At 46.5% G+C, this 15,062-nt stretch overlaps 1 protein-coding gene across 1 annotated transcript in view; it reads right to left on the bottom strand.

The window, feature by feature from the left end:
• The window catches only part of HYDIN (HYDIN axonemal central pair apparatus protein), a 488,520-nt gene that overhangs the window by 118,755 nt on the left and 354,703 nt on the right, over window positions 1-15,062 (bottom strand). The window contains exons 48-49 of the mRNA XM_063654515.1: window positions 12,073-12,214; window positions 9,407-9,569 (exon numbers count right to left, since the gene is read on the bottom strand). Of these exons, the coding sequence (XP_063510585.1) occupies window positions 9,407-9,569; window positions 12,073-12,214 (305 nt within the window). The remainder of the gene's footprint in view (window positions 1-9,406; window positions 9,570-12,072; window positions 12,215-15,062) is intronic.

Genomic DNA, 15,062 nt, shown 5'->3' with positions numbered 1-15,062 from the left:
GCTGAGATGGGAGGATTGCTTGAGGCCAGCAGTCCTAGACCAGCCTGGGCAAGCAAGACCTCCATCTTTAAAAAAATTATTGGCATCTAAAGAGACAAGACCATGTGACCATAAAGCAAGAGCAAAAGACAGACAGGAAACCAGACTGCTGCGGATCTATGCATGGCACTATAAGACAAGGACTTTAAAACATATTTAATATGCTGAGGGAATTAAGACACTACTGAGAAGTGAGAATTTTGAAGAGAACTAGAAATAGTAAGAAAAGAATTAATGGCTTTTTAATGCAATAACAAAATTAAAAAACTGAAAGGAAGTTTGAATAGCAGGTTAACCTCACTGAAAAAAAGACAGCTAACTAGACAATATGTCAGAAGAAAATATTCAGTATAAAAAGAGGACAAAAGTATGCAGAACATAGAAAAAGCACAACGGACATGTATTACTGTGAAAGGTTTGCAAAAAGGCCTGGCACGTTTATGATTGGAATCCTAGATGGAGAGGAGAGAAAGAATGGAGGAGAAGAAATCTGGAAGAGTTAGTGGCTAATGGTTCCCAACCCACATATTCAAGAATCATTATAAACCCCAAGTGGGATAAAATACAAAGAAAGCCACACCTAGGCAAATCACCGCAAATTACTGAATGAAGACTCAACATCTTAAAGGTGTTGAGACCTTAAAGACAAACAGAAACATCTTAAAGGCAGTTAGAGTCAGAATGAGGTAGGAGGCGGGGCTCAGACGCTGGACCAGATTGAGGACTCGCTAAAACAGCGCGGGGGTAGAAACAGCTTTCCAATCAGACACGCCCACCAGTATGTCAATATATCATTGCCATGGCAACACCCAGGAGTTACCACCCCTTTCATGGGAATGACTCAATGACCCAAAAGACCTCTTCCCTAGAAATTTCTGCTATACTGCCCCTTCATCTGCATGCAATTAAAAGTGGGTATAAATACGACTGTAAACTGTCCTGGGCTGCTACTCTCTGCCTACAGGGTAGCCCTGCTGGGCAGGAGCAGTCACAGTGCTAAGCAGGAGCAGTCACAGAACTGTCACACTGCCTCTTCAATAAAGCCGTTTTCTTCCACCTCCAGCTTGCCCTTGAATACTTTCCTGGGCGAAGCCAAGAACCCTCCGGGCTAAGCCCCACTGTGGGGCTCACCTGCCCTGCATCAAGGCTAACACAGAAGGAGCACAATCATGCTGACAGCTGACATCTCAACAGCCACATGGAAGACAAAGATAGAAAAATAATATCATCAAAGTGCTGAAGAAAAATGGCTGGCAACCTAGAGGCCTGCCTAGAAAAAAACACCCTTGAAACATCAAGGTGAAGTAAAGACATTTCGGACAAGCAAAACTTGAGTAATTTGTTGCCAAAGAACCTGTACCTAAAAAAAAAAAAAAAAAAAAAAAAAAAAAAAAAAAAAAAACCCAGGAATGTTCTTTAGGTAAAAGAAAACGGACACAAGTGATGTAGAAAGGAGTTAAAGAGTGTTTAGGAGGGTGCTGAGAAATGCATATTGATAAATATTGATAAATGGGCATTTAGGTAAAAATAAATGCAAATTGATTGTTTTAATCAATAATAATGTTTGTGCATTAAAAAATATATAGTGAGAATTCAAATACATAACAACATTAGCACATAATTTAGAAGAGGGTAGCACTTTGGGAGGCCGAGGTGGGTGGACTGCTTGAGCCCGGGAGTTTGAGAACAGTTTGGGCAACATGGCAAAACCACATTTCTACAAAAAAATTAGCCAGACGTGGTGGTGCACCCCTGCAGTCCCAGCTACTCGGGAGGCTGAGTTGGGAGGATCACCTGAGCCTGGGGGAGATCAAGGCTGCAGTGAGTGGTGACCATGCCAAGCACTCCAGTGCCTGGGTGATGGAGTGAGACCCTGCCTGAAAAAAAAAAAAAGAGGGTCAATGGGTCAATGTGGTTAAATGAGGTTAAATTATTCTAAGCCTCTTGCATCTTCAACAGAAACACTTGAAGGTGGCGGTTGAGGAAAATAAGACTCTTTCTAGTCTATTAACCCACTATTTAGTCAAGTGATTACATGGATCAAATTTCCACTAGGCTTTGTTCAATTGTACTTTGGTAAATAACAGCCAATACAAAAGAAACCATTGATCCAAAATATAAACATAAAGGTAAACTTTCTTTTTAAGGAATAACATTTGGGAGAAATTTGCTTTTATAGATTTGGAGTAAGAAATGATGGCTGGCAAGGGCTTATTTGAGGGAGGAAGGCAAATTGAGAGGGATGGAATTGGGTTTAAGATTGAGCTGGAGGGTAGAGAGGAAGATTTTGGACAGAAAAAACAAAGAAGAAGGAAGCAAAGGAAAGTTCAGAGTAGAAACAAGGATGATGGCCAGAGGCAAGGCTTTCTTTTTCTTCAGTGAGAAATCATCATCCATTTGTTTAAAACAGGATTATTTTTGTTGGGCGCGGTGGCTCATGCCTATAATCCCAGAACTTTGGGAGGCCAAGGCAGGTGGATCACCTGAGGTCAGGAGTTTGAGACCAGGCTGATCAACATGGTGAAACCTTGTCTCTACTAAAAATACAAAAATTAGCTGGGCATGGTGGCGCATGCCTGTAATCCCAGCTACTTGGGAGGCTGAGGCAGGAGAATAGCTTGAACCTGGGAGGTAGAGGTTGCAGTGAGCAGAGATTGTGCCATTGCACCCCAGCCTGGGCGACAAGAGTGAAACTCCATCTGAAAAAACAAAACAAAACAACAACAACAACAACCAGGATCAGATTTAGTTGAAGTGCACTTTTTTGGTTAGATTTCTGAAACAGAAACTTTAAGAGGTAACAGGCTTTTCAAGAGGACAGAGAAGACTGGAGCAGGAAGGGAACTTAGAGATCATCTAGGGATGAGACAAGGAAACTTTGGCCCAGAGGGTGTATGACAAATTCATAGCTTCACAGATTAGTCTTTGAGTTTCCAGACTGACAGGTGTATTTCTCAGTTCCTTTCCTGTCTCCCATTATAGCTGGTTCTGTGATGTTTTTTTCTTGTCCAACATCCCTTTATTTTCCCATCCTTGATTCCTGCTCTGTGCAATACCTCTTCCTCCAGGAGTAAGCAGATTCAGAACTGACCAGTCACAGAATGGCATCCCCCTGGCCAAGGGGACTGGTTCAGAGCAGGCACATGGCACTCTCCAGTGAGAGGGAAAGCCAGCACTGTGGCCAAAATGGTGTTTAACGAAGCACTCCTTTCCAGCTGGATTTGGATTTAGGCGAATCTAAGCTAGAACTTTCGGGGGCTCTCACGTGGAGGGCATCAGTCAGAGACCAGAACCAGCACAGGTGAGCCAACAGATGCAGGCAAAGAACTCTGCATGGGGGTTTATGGTTCTCGTGCATGGGAATGAACAACTAGCAAACTGATTGTCCCATACATAACAGCTACAGACTGAATGAAATAGAAACATCACTCCCTGAGAGCTCTAGAGACTAAAAACAAATTAGGCAGTTTTTAAAGGGGCTGTTGAAACTTGGAATAAGAGAGTTGCATAAAGTGAGTCCTCCTCCTCCTTTTTTGTGGCTTTACACTGAAGATAGTCATGGCAGTGGTAGTGGCTGGTGGCCACACCACAACAGAAAAACCCACCAGCTGGGCTGGGCACGGTGGCTCACGCCTGTAATCCCAGCACTTTCAGAGGCCGAGGTGGGAGGGTCACCTGAGGTCAGGAGTTCCACACCATCCTGGCCAACATGGCGAAACCCCGTCTCTACTAAAAATACAAAAATTAGCCGGGTGTGGTGGCATGCATCTGTAGTCCCAGCTACTTGGGAGGCTGAGGCAGGAGAATGGCTTGAACCTGTGAGGTGGAGGTTGCAGTGAGCCAAGATTGAGCCACTGCACTCCAGCTTGGGCAACAGAGCGAGACTCCGCCTCAAAAAAAAACAAAACAAAAAACCCACTAACCTTCATTCTAGAGGAGCCACAGAAAGAAGTCCTGGAGCATTCAGAGCCTCCAGAGAGTGAAGGGGAAACCCCAGAAAGGAGAGACAGCCAGAGAAGAGGAACCCCGAATTTTCTGTATAAGCAGCCTAAATCTCTGGCTGGCTGACTCTTGAACTATGTGTGTATGGGGCAAACTGGAAGCAATTTGTAATTAAGGTCTAAAGAATGGAACTGACGTCTTAAGTCACTTACCACTGCAGATGCAAAAGACCAAAACTTGATCCAACCAAGCTTAATTCTCTGTTAAACCTAAAATATCAACATTCTTTGGAGAATTATAATACAATACAGAGTCTGCAACATAACATTCAAAAATTCCAGGATGTGATACAAAATTACTTGTCATATGAAGAGTCAGGAAACTGTGACAAATTCTCAAAGGAAAAGACAGTCAACTATGCCAACCCTGAGATGACTCAGATGGAGGAACTGTCAGACAAGAACTATATGCAGCTATTATAACTACGATCAGTAAGGCAGAAGGAAATCCAAGCAGATAAATTGAAAAATTTAAAAAGAACCAAGTGGAAATTTTAGAAGTGAAAAATACAGTATCTGAAATAAGAATTCAGGAAGGAACAAACCATGAATTTTCATATATGTCAGCAAATAAATTTTTTTTAACGTTTTTTGAATTGGGTTTTCTGTCTCTCTTTCTTCCTTTTTTTTTTTAATACAGGGTCTTGCTGTGTTGTCCAGGCTGGATTCAAATTCCTGAGCTCATGCAATCCTCCTGTTTCAGCCTCCTGAGTAGCTGGGACTACAGGTGCACACCACCACAGATGGCCTGAATTGAGTCTTCTATTTCTTGCAGTTTAAAGATTCCTGACAATATATCCACTTGAGACTGTGCTTTTGCTAACGTTAGTGTTGGCTGCTAGGCAACTGCTTAGAGCCTTGCTACTCAGAGTGTGACCCAAGAGCCAGCAGCGTGAATGTGACCTGGGACTTGTTAGAAATAGAGTCTTATGCCCCAGCCCAGACCTACGGAATCGGAACCTCTCTGCATATTAACAGGATCCCTGGGTGATTTGCGTGCATATTCAGATTTGAAAAGCTGAAATAGAGAAAATCAGAATCACCAGCAGATTTCATTTTATAGGATAAACAGTTAAAGAGCAGTGGGCTATTAGATGGAAGGAAATCTTCTGATTAGAAAGGTAAAAACAGGCCGGGTATGGTGGCTCATGCCTGTAATCCCAGCACTTTGGGAGGCCGAGGTGGATGGATCACTTGAGGTCAGGAGTTCAAGACCAGCCTGGCCAATATGGTGAAATCCTGTCTCTACTAAAAATACTAAAATTAGCCAGGCATGGTGGTGGGTGCCTATAATCCCAGCTACTTGGGAAGCTGAGACAGGAGAAGTGCTTGAACCCAGGAGGTGGAGGTTGCAGCCGAGATCCCATCACTGCACTGTAGCCTGGGCGACAGAGTGAGACTTGTATCAAAAAAAAAAAAAAAAAAAAAAGGTAAAAACAATCCACAAAATAAAAAAAAAACGATTGGCCAGGCGCAGTGGCTCACACCTGTAATCCCAGCACTTTGGGAGGCTGAGGTGGGTGGATCACCTGAGGTCAGGAGTTCGAGACCAGCCTAGCCAGCATGACAAAACCCTGTCTCTACTAAAAATATAAAAATTAGCCAAGTGTGGTGGTGGGTGCCTGTAATCCCAGCTACTCAGGACGCTGAGGCAGCAGAATCACTTGAACATGGGAAGCGGAGGTTGCAGTGAGCCGAGATCAAGCTGCTGTATTCCAGCTTAGATGACAGAGCAAGATTCTGTCTCAAAAAATAAAGAAATAAAAAATAAACAAAAACATATCCACACATAAAACAAATATTTTTGAGCACCTTTCTGCCAGGTGGGAGACTCATTAAGTGACCAAAACAGACAAAAGCCTCAGCCTTCATGAGACTTATATTTTGCAGGGGCAGGTAGGCAGACAAAATCACATAAAAATCTATGGTATGTGAGATGGTGATGAGTGCTAAGAAGACAGGGAAGGGGCTAAGAAGTGGGTTTTTTTTTGTTGGTTTTTGTTTGTTTGTTTTGTTTTTGCTTTTGTCTTATTCAATTTTAAATAGAGTGGCCAGGGAAGGCCTTGCTGGGATGTTTAAATAAAATCCTGAAGAGGAGTTCGGTGGCCAACCAGCATGTTTTTTTTTTTAAAGGTTCACCTCACTAACAATTCAAGAAATGCAAATCCAAGCAATACAAATATTCAGTTGTTCACCCATTGAATCTAATCAGCAAGGATTAAAAGGAATGCTAAAACCTATAGCCTGTGAGGTCAGGGGTAAAATACACACCTTTCAACCCTGGGATGACATGTTTAGAAATGTATCCTAAGGAAATAAGCATGGATGTGTGCAAAAGATTCAGCTCTAAGTGAGACACTTTTGGTCTCTCCACTATGATTTCCTTCCATGGATATTAAACTAATTTGGCAACAAGCAAGAAAAACAGAAAAATACACTTTATGTTTCTGCAAACTGTGTCCTCTTTCCCATCCTGTTTCCAGAACCAGAAGACCAGAGGGTGTGATGATGGAATTACCATGTAGCTACACAGTACCACAGCAAAGACAGGTAAGACAGCTGGGGACAGGGGAAGAAAGGAGAGCCCTAGTCTGGGACAGGCTTGAGAACGATTTAGGAGGGGGACTCCCTCATAGGGCTCCTGATTGGTCATGGGGTGAATGTGCAGAAGTGACAGGGTCAGGGTGACTCTGGGATTTGGGCCTGGGAGCTGAAAGAAGGGTTGGGGGAGGAATATAGGGCCAGGAAGAGGTCTGGGAGAAAGGCAGCATAGATGATGAGCTTGGTGTGGGCCGTGTTGAGTTACCAGTGTCTGAGGGACAACCTGAAGAAGTGTCAGGAGCCATGGATGGACTAAGGGCTTGGGAGGCAGTGCAAGAACCAGGAAAAGGAGTGCCTGCTTTGGAGTTGGACAAATTGGGCCTGCCCCCACCGCCTTCTGGCCATGTGACCTTGGGTGCATCGTTTAACTGTGCTGCATTCCAGCTTCCTCATCTCCAAAATGATGGTGATGATCATATCTCCCTCAGCGGGTGTTGTGGAGATTGGAGGTAGATGGTGATGGGATCTATTCACAGTTCCCAGCAGGAAGTGTCACATAGCAGGAATTCAGCACACAGTAGCTATTAGTTGTTAAAACATTAGTTTAGCTCTTTTTCATGTGGCTCCTGCCTTTCTCTCCTCCCTCTTTTGGGCTGTCCCTCTGCCTGGAATGCCCTTCACTTCGCTTTGGAATTTGCAAGCTTTTCCTGACTCCCTTCCTCTCTTCCTCCAACCCATTATGTATGATCAGGTAGCACTGAAGTCACGCATGGGATGGGGGCCAGCCTTAGACCAAGCAGGAAGAGACAAAGGCTGACGCTGGAAACCTGCAGAGTGACTAAGGATGGATGGAGGCGGGTCCAGAAAGAAGCCAGGGAGAAGGAGGAAAGCCAGAAAGGGAGGACCAGAATGCTAGGAAAGAAGAGTGATCCAAGGAGGGTACGATCCACAGTGTGAAGCTCATGGAGGAGGACGTCAAGCAAGTCAAGGCCTAACCCATGCCCATTAGATCTGGAAATGGAGAGGCTGGAGCCTTGGATTCGAGGGAGTGGTGGAGAGAGGAATCAGGGTAGGAAAGGGGGAGGCAGAAATGAGGGGTGACGAGGCAAAGCCAGCAAGTGGAGACAAGTATGAAGGGAAGGAGAGAAATCGGGTGCTCGTCGGGGGCACCAGGGTTGAAGAAAACTTTTTTTTTTTCATTTTAAAGGTGGGTGATTCTTGAGAACATCTTCAAAGCCTGGGAGAAGAGCGGAAGCCAGAGCAGAGAGGAAAACAGGTGTGCTGACGGTCTAAGACATAGAGCAATCCTTTGGATGAGGAAGCAGGAAGGTCTTTAGTCCTTCCCTTTCACCTTGGCACTCCCCCTGGAATTTTCTTTCACTTCCTGAGAATGCATCTAGTCTCAGCAGTTTTTCTTCAGCTTGAGTGTTTTCAGACCAGGCAACCGCATTAGTCCAAGAGTCTCAAGAAGTCCCCCCAGGGAACATGATTGATTGTGTTTTGTGCTAAGCTCAAATGATACACAAGCCTGTCTCCAAATGGATGACCGTGATAAGGTCCTTATCACCTCCATCCAAGGTCAACAAAGCACATACAAAAGTACCTGCCCTGAATCCAGTAGTGGGGTCTGGGGTCGGGGGCTGGGGGTGGGTGGTCAGGTGACAGCAACTTGAACTGAGAGTAAAATAGGAAAATCCACATGCTCCTACTTAAAAGTTCCAACAGATTCCAGATGGAGACACCAATGATGGAGTCAGCGGGTCTAATTTGAGGTTAATTGTGCTGCAAATAGTCTTTCTTTTAATGATGAATGAAATGTTGTCTTTTAAAAGCAAGGTTGGTAGGATAACTTCTGCATAGATCATCCTGAACTTATGCCACATAAGAAATTGACTTTGTTTAATGGCAAAAATAATGGCTGAAACACACAGGTACACAAATTCTCCGTGCTGGCTTCATGTACAAAATCACCTAGGAGAGGCAGGGATCAGTCCTGGTAATTTTTTCTTAGGGACCCCCTTTTGTTCTCAGCCTGAGATGTCATAGATTTCCTTCAGGTCAGTATCAGGCATCCCCAATCTGTGCCTAGTTCTGTATGCTTAGATCCTGCTCCTTCCTGAGCACTCCCTGGTTGAGACCCCTGCACACCAATTTCTCTGCCCTTATGTCTGCCCAGCCACTGTCACTGTCTTTCACTCACCTACTTGGACCAGTCTGTACCCTGTCTGGAGACTGGTTATAGCTTCACCCTCAGGACTCGTGGCTGCCCACACCAGCTGGTCACAACCCTCAGCCAGGATCACCACTCTGGGGGCTCCTCTAGCCACTCTGCCCTTCCAGTGCCATAGGGAGCAGGGAGGTGACTGCTGTGCTTGGCAGGCTGATAAGCTACTGGCACTTGCCTTCGAGGATAAGCTCATGCCGAAGCATCTCCTTGATGGTTGCCAAGGGTATGCTCCTGATTGGACACATGGGCTCACTGGCTTTGTGGCTTCCTAGGAACACATCTTTAATAGTAGCCTATTTGGCACCATCCTGGGCCCTGCAGGGGGTGGTGGAAGGAGCAAGGGCTGTGGCCAGACCCAACTGGGTGAGGACCTGGATCTGTGTCTTCATATCTCTGAACTTCACAGGGTGACAGGATTATTTACGACACAGGCACAGCACTTCACATACAATCAACATTCAACAAACGTTGGTCCCTTTCCTCCTGCCTTCTGCCCCACCATAAAATCCCAACATGATCAGGCTAATTTCCTGGAAGGGGAAAGCACCAGGCTGCCCTCTGCTTCTGTCTCCTGGTGAGGAGCGAGTGAGGCTGTTACCTGCTTGTTTGCTGCTTGAGATTTCTTCAGTGGGGGCTCCTCCTTCATGGGTCCCTGCTTTCCTTTTTTGACCCTCCGTTTCAGCTCATCCTCTTCCTTTTGTCGCTCCAGCTCCTGCTGTAGCTTCTTTTCTTGCATTTCCTTTGCCAGCCTCTCCTGCTCCCTTCATCAAACCAGGCAGAGAAAAAAACAGTTCAGGGGCCCCCATGCCTCACCCCTCTGCTGCCTGGGATTTCCAGGTGGAGGGACATTGGGCAGAGCTTTCTTGGGCATAAAAAGAAAGAACAAAGTAAGCTGGATACGTGGAAGGAAAGGAGAAAGGAAGAGAAGGAAAGAAAGAAAAAATGACTCCCATCTATGTTTGAATGGTCATTCAGCAAGACTCTGATTCACTGAAACTCAACTAGGAGGAATTCTCCATTAATCTGTATTTTGAGTCCAATCTCCTCTCATGGGAGAGTGAGAAAAAGGCTGAAAATAAGCTTGATATTAGCACTTAAAAAAAGCAACTTTCAAAGATTGTTCTGGTATTAGTGCAGATGAGGCCCGCCTCCCATAGCTGAACATGTTTGCTGTTCAGACAATAAGAATTTTTTTTTTTTTTTTTTGACAGAGTCTTGCTCTGTCACCCAGGCTGGAATGCACTGGTGTGATCAGCTCACTGCAACCTCCACCTCCCAGGTTCAAGCGATTCTCCTGCCTAAGCCTCCTGAGTAGCTAGGATTACAGGTATGCACCAACATGCCAGGCTAACGTGTATTTTTAGTAGAGACGGGGTTTCGCCATGTTGGCCAGGCTGGTCTCGAACTCATGACCTCAGGTGATCCTCCTACCTTGACCTCCCAAAGTGCTGGGATTACAGGCATGAGCCACTGCGTCCAGCCCGAAACGGTATTTTCAAAGCAGTCTCTATGGAGGCTAGCTTAGAGCCATGGTGCTCAGTCTGAAAGCCTTGTTCCCCTCCTCCACCCTCTCTTTCCCTTTCCGCTGTCATTCAACTGCTCCTGCACCTGCTGCTGACAGCAGAGAGTGAACCAAACCCAAGCACCAAGCACAAACAAGTGAGGGAATGGTACTTCTGAAAATAGTTATCCCAGCTATTTTCATCCAGGAATTCCTAATTGTTTCCGGTTGCCATGGCTCTCTGCCCACTGAAGCAAACTCATTTACTTCATGGTGTGTGTGTGTGTGTGTGTGTGTGTGTGTGTATGTGTGTGGTGTGACACAAACAAGTTATTGCTGCACTTTGAGAATCAAATTTGCATTTTCCAAGTCCACCATGAGATGAATGCCTGAAAGCAACAGCCCTGGTGAAAAAGAAGAGTTTCCTCTAAAATCTCAAAGCAAGGCTTTCTGTAACTCTGAATGACTGGGCATTTCTATAGTGGACCATGCCACAGAAAGATCAGGGCACACCTGGCTGGGTGCTGTGGCTCACGCCTCTAATCTCAGCACACTGGGAGGCTGAGGCAGGCGGATCACTTGATCCCAGGAGTTTAGTTTGAGACCAGCCTGGCCAACATGGTGAAAACCTGTCTCTACTAAAAATACAAAAAAATTGGCCGGACATGGTGGTATGTGCCTGTAATCCTAGCTACTTGGGAGAGTGAGGCAGGAGAATTGCTTGAACCCAGGAGGTGGAGGTTGCAGTGAACTGAGATTGTGCCACTCAAGGCGTGATGGAGGCACTCCAGCCTGGATGACAGAGCAAGAGTCTGTCTCAAAAAAAAAAAAAAAAGATTAGGACACACTGTAGGGGCAGGGAGGGCAAAAGCTGTTTCAGGTCAGTGGGAGAAGTGTGGAGCTGGAGGAGAGGAGAGAACGGGGTACATAGTAGGTGAGTATCTAGGCTCTGTACCTCCAGCGCCTGAAATCCCAGGGAGGAGGTAGGAAATAGAACCACTGCCCCCACCCCATCCCTGCAATCTTTGGAGATCTGAGGGCAGAAAGGACACATGTCCCACTGTTCCCGTCCCTCTGAGACAGCCCGAGGTGGCAGTCCTAAGTATCCTGGGCACTAGGAGGCATGGGGGGATCGAGTCGTTTCTGTGTGGTTCCCAGTGAGGGGCAGAGAAAGTGGCTGAGGGTGTTGGCTTGTGAGCCTGCCCACGGTCGCAGGATTGAGGATCTGCCCAGGCTGAGGATCCCATGGCAGCTAGACCTCAGGGGATGGGCAGCACCGCCTAAGGCCAAGAAGGGGACCCAGGCAGGGGGAAGAAGGGCTGAGATTTGGGAAGCAGTCACTATGCCCAGGTCAAGAGAGTGGACCCTGGATCACCAGCTGTGGACACTGAAGCACCGAGGCAGTGAGCACAGAGGCTGATAAGCCACACCTGGGGGTGCTGGTCAGGGAGGCCAGCAGGCGCCGCAGGGCAGCACGGAGACCAGTGGCCCCTCTCCCAGGGCCACCCATGACATTACAGCCTGGTCCCAAATGCCCTCCAGTGAGAAGTAAGGAGAGTGGGAGAAACCCTGAATGGTGCAGCAGCCAGCACCCTGGATGGGCGGGATGCATCTTTCTGCTCCTTGCAGGTCACCTTCCAGGGCCTTCTGCAGCTCCTGCTGCCCTCCTGGAAGATGGCTTGGGCTCACACCCCGGTCCTGGTCACTCTGTGGGAACAGTCCCGGGGGAATGGCTTCTGCTCTGGCCAGCCCTTGGCCCTGACCTCTTCTTCCGCTCGCGGAGCGCCTGCTGAATCCCCCGATCGAATGTGAGTTTCTCCTCCTCAGTCAGGGCATCATATTCTTCCTCATCCATGTTTTGGAGACGCTCCTTCTCTTTCTCAAGAGCTTCCTTGTGCTTGCGTTCTGTGAGGGGAACAGAGACGGGAAGGTGAGGAAAAGTCCTTCCCAGTCTCGCTAGCAGCCTAAGCAGGGGGAGGAGAGTCTTAGTGTGGGGCAGCTGGTGCGGCGCCTGGTCTGCCTCATCCCTGGTTGCATGGGTGGGGGTGTCCCTTCATCCATGCACTTCCATACTTGGGCTCTGTCTGCAGGTGGCTGAACAGTGGCCCCCGAAGATGCCCATATCAGATTACTCAGAACCTGTGACTGTGTTGTCTTCCATAGCAGAGGGACTCTGCAGATGTGATTAAATTAAGGATCTTGAGGTGGGCAGATTATTTTGGGGGGCCCAGTCTAATTATAAGGGTCCTTTTGAGGGAGGCAGGAGAGTCAGTCAGAGATGGTGATGATGTGATAGTAGGAGCAGGGGTCAGAGGGCTGCAAGGAAGGGGCCAGGAGCCAAAGAGTGCAGGAGGCCTCTAGAAGCCACAAAAGACAAGAAAAAGGGGCTACCCAACAGCCAAAAAAGGAACATGGCCCTGCTGAGAAAAGTCCAGAGCAATGACCAGGCATCCCTCAGCAGTTATCAAGCCTTCAGCTGCCTAGTTTTCCAGAAAGTTCATTTCTCCATAATGATCCACTTGAAAATAATTACCACTTCTATTTTCCCCGTTATCTTCGGAATGAAATTTCTCCTGGTTAAATTGTGGGCTCTTCTCCCCTAAATCATCTGCATTTGAAATGTCCTAAGATAGCATACCATCATACTACTATTACATTAAAATCTCATGTTTGTTAACATGTATGAACATGCTGGGCACTGGGGAAGGCACTTTACATGATCGCTTATTTAATCTCCATAACAGCCCTATGAGGGAGGAGTTATCATTCTTATCTGTGATTATCCCTTAATAAATGGCAGGGAAAGATGTTAGGACTTCTGACCCCAGAAGTGTAAGACAATACATTTCTATGTTGTGTTAAGTAACCAAGTTTGTGGTTGCTATGGTGTAAATGTTTGTGTCTCCTTGAAATTCCTACGTTGAAACTGAATTCCCCAAGGGGATGGTATGAAGAAGGGCCTTAGGGAGGTGACTAGGTCACAAGGATAGAGTCCTCATGGCTGGGATTAGTGTCCTTATAAGAGGCCCGAGGGAGCTTGTTTCAGGACTTAGTGAGAAGATGCTTTCTGTGACTAGAAGGTGACCCTCACCAGACACTGTTTCTGTTGGCACCTTGATCTTGGACTTGCCAGCCTCCGGAACTGTGAGAAATAAATGTCTGTTGTTGATAAGCGACCCAATCTATGGAATTTTGTTATGGCAGTCCGAACAGACTAAGACAGTGGTCATTTGTCACAGCAATGATAGAAGACTCATATACCACCCACTGACTTGACTCATTATGAGCATATGCCACTAACGGGCTCATGGTGACAGGGCCATTTGCACACCAAGGGGAATTCCCTTCCCTGCCCTACGGATTCCAGGTCCAGGCATGTGATTCACACTTAGGACAAAGGCACCAGCTCCTTCCTCACACCTCCCTAGCACAGCATTCTCACCGTCATCCTTGCAAGTTTGAGCTGTGGACTCAGACGCCTGCATTTGAGCTCCTTCCCGGCCACTTATCGAGAGAGAATCACAGATAAGAATAACATACGGCCGTCGTAGAGATTAAATAAGCGATCATGTGAAGTGCCTTCCCCAGTGCCTGGCGTGTTCATAGATGTTCTATAAACATGGGATTTTAGTGTAATAATAATGTGACCATATACCATCTTAGGACATTTCAATTCAGATGATTTAGGGGAGAGGAGCCCACAGTTTAACTGGGAGAAACTTCATTCTGAGGATAAGCAGGAAAAGGAGAAGTGGTAATTATTTTCAAGTGAATCAGTATGGAGAAATGAGCTTTCTGGAAAACTAGGCAGCTGGAGGCTGGATGACTGCTGAGGGATGCCTGGTCACTGCTCCAGATTTTTCTCAGGATGAGACCATAAGGAAGCTGACTTTGAGTTCTGTTCAAGGACTTAGACAGCCCAGTGTTTGTAAGTATTTCCTTAATTGGAAAAGCATTATGATTTGAGTAGATAGTGCTAGAAGGGAGCAGTAAGCCGGAGTGAGGAAGGGCAGTCGTGTGGCTGGAGCTGAAGCTCCTGGGAGGTGGGGCTCTGACTCCTGTGGACAGCGCCACCAGCCTCTGTCCTTCAACCTCTGCCCTGGGGGGCCAAGATTTGCTGGGGCTGCTTCTGACTACATTGGGAACTTAAGCTAACATTACTTGTGTGTGTGTGTACCTATCTTTCAATCAAATCTTTTAGTTATTAAAATTTTTCTCAGGCCATTGGTATAATGATAGGAAAAGCAAAGGGTTTAGAATTACACGGACCCGGTTCTCCTACTGATTGGCAATGTGATTTGGCACAAGACTTTTGCTATCTCTGAGCTACATTCTCCTTTAGTGTAAAATGGGGACAAGATTCACAGGGTAATTGTGAGGATTAAATGTCCCAAAGTATACAAAATGTCTGCTACGATGCCTGGTGTGCAGCAAGCTAAGGTGTAAATGTTTTGGAAAATGTATTAGCACCGTGAGTTTTATGAGAAATGCACAGTTGGCTTAAACAAAACCAACAAGGAAATCAGTTGCCTGAGTCAGGATGGGACCCGTAATGGCTGTAATTGCAGAAAGGATGGAGGGGTACAGTGTGATGGGAGGGAAGCAGGAATGCACCTGCTGTCAGCAGAGCATTCATCATAGAACTTCCCAACCAGCCACTCGTGTCCCAGTTCCCTCCCAGCAAAGCAGAAATACAACTCCTGGCCACCTTACAGGGCAGAGGTGAGGCGCCAACGGAATAGCAAATGTCAAA

This window comes from Pongo pygmaeus, chromosome 18, assembly GCF_028885625.2.
Source record: "Pongo pygmaeus isolate AG05252 chromosome 18, NHGRI_mPonPyg2-v2.0_pri, whole genome shotgun sequence".
Taxonomy (NCBI): domain Eukaryota; kingdom Metazoa; phylum Chordata; class Mammalia; order Primates; family Hominidae; genus Pongo; species Pongo pygmaeus.
Note: the sequence above shows the minus strand (reverse complement) of the source record. Positions and strands in the feature narration are given on the sequence as shown.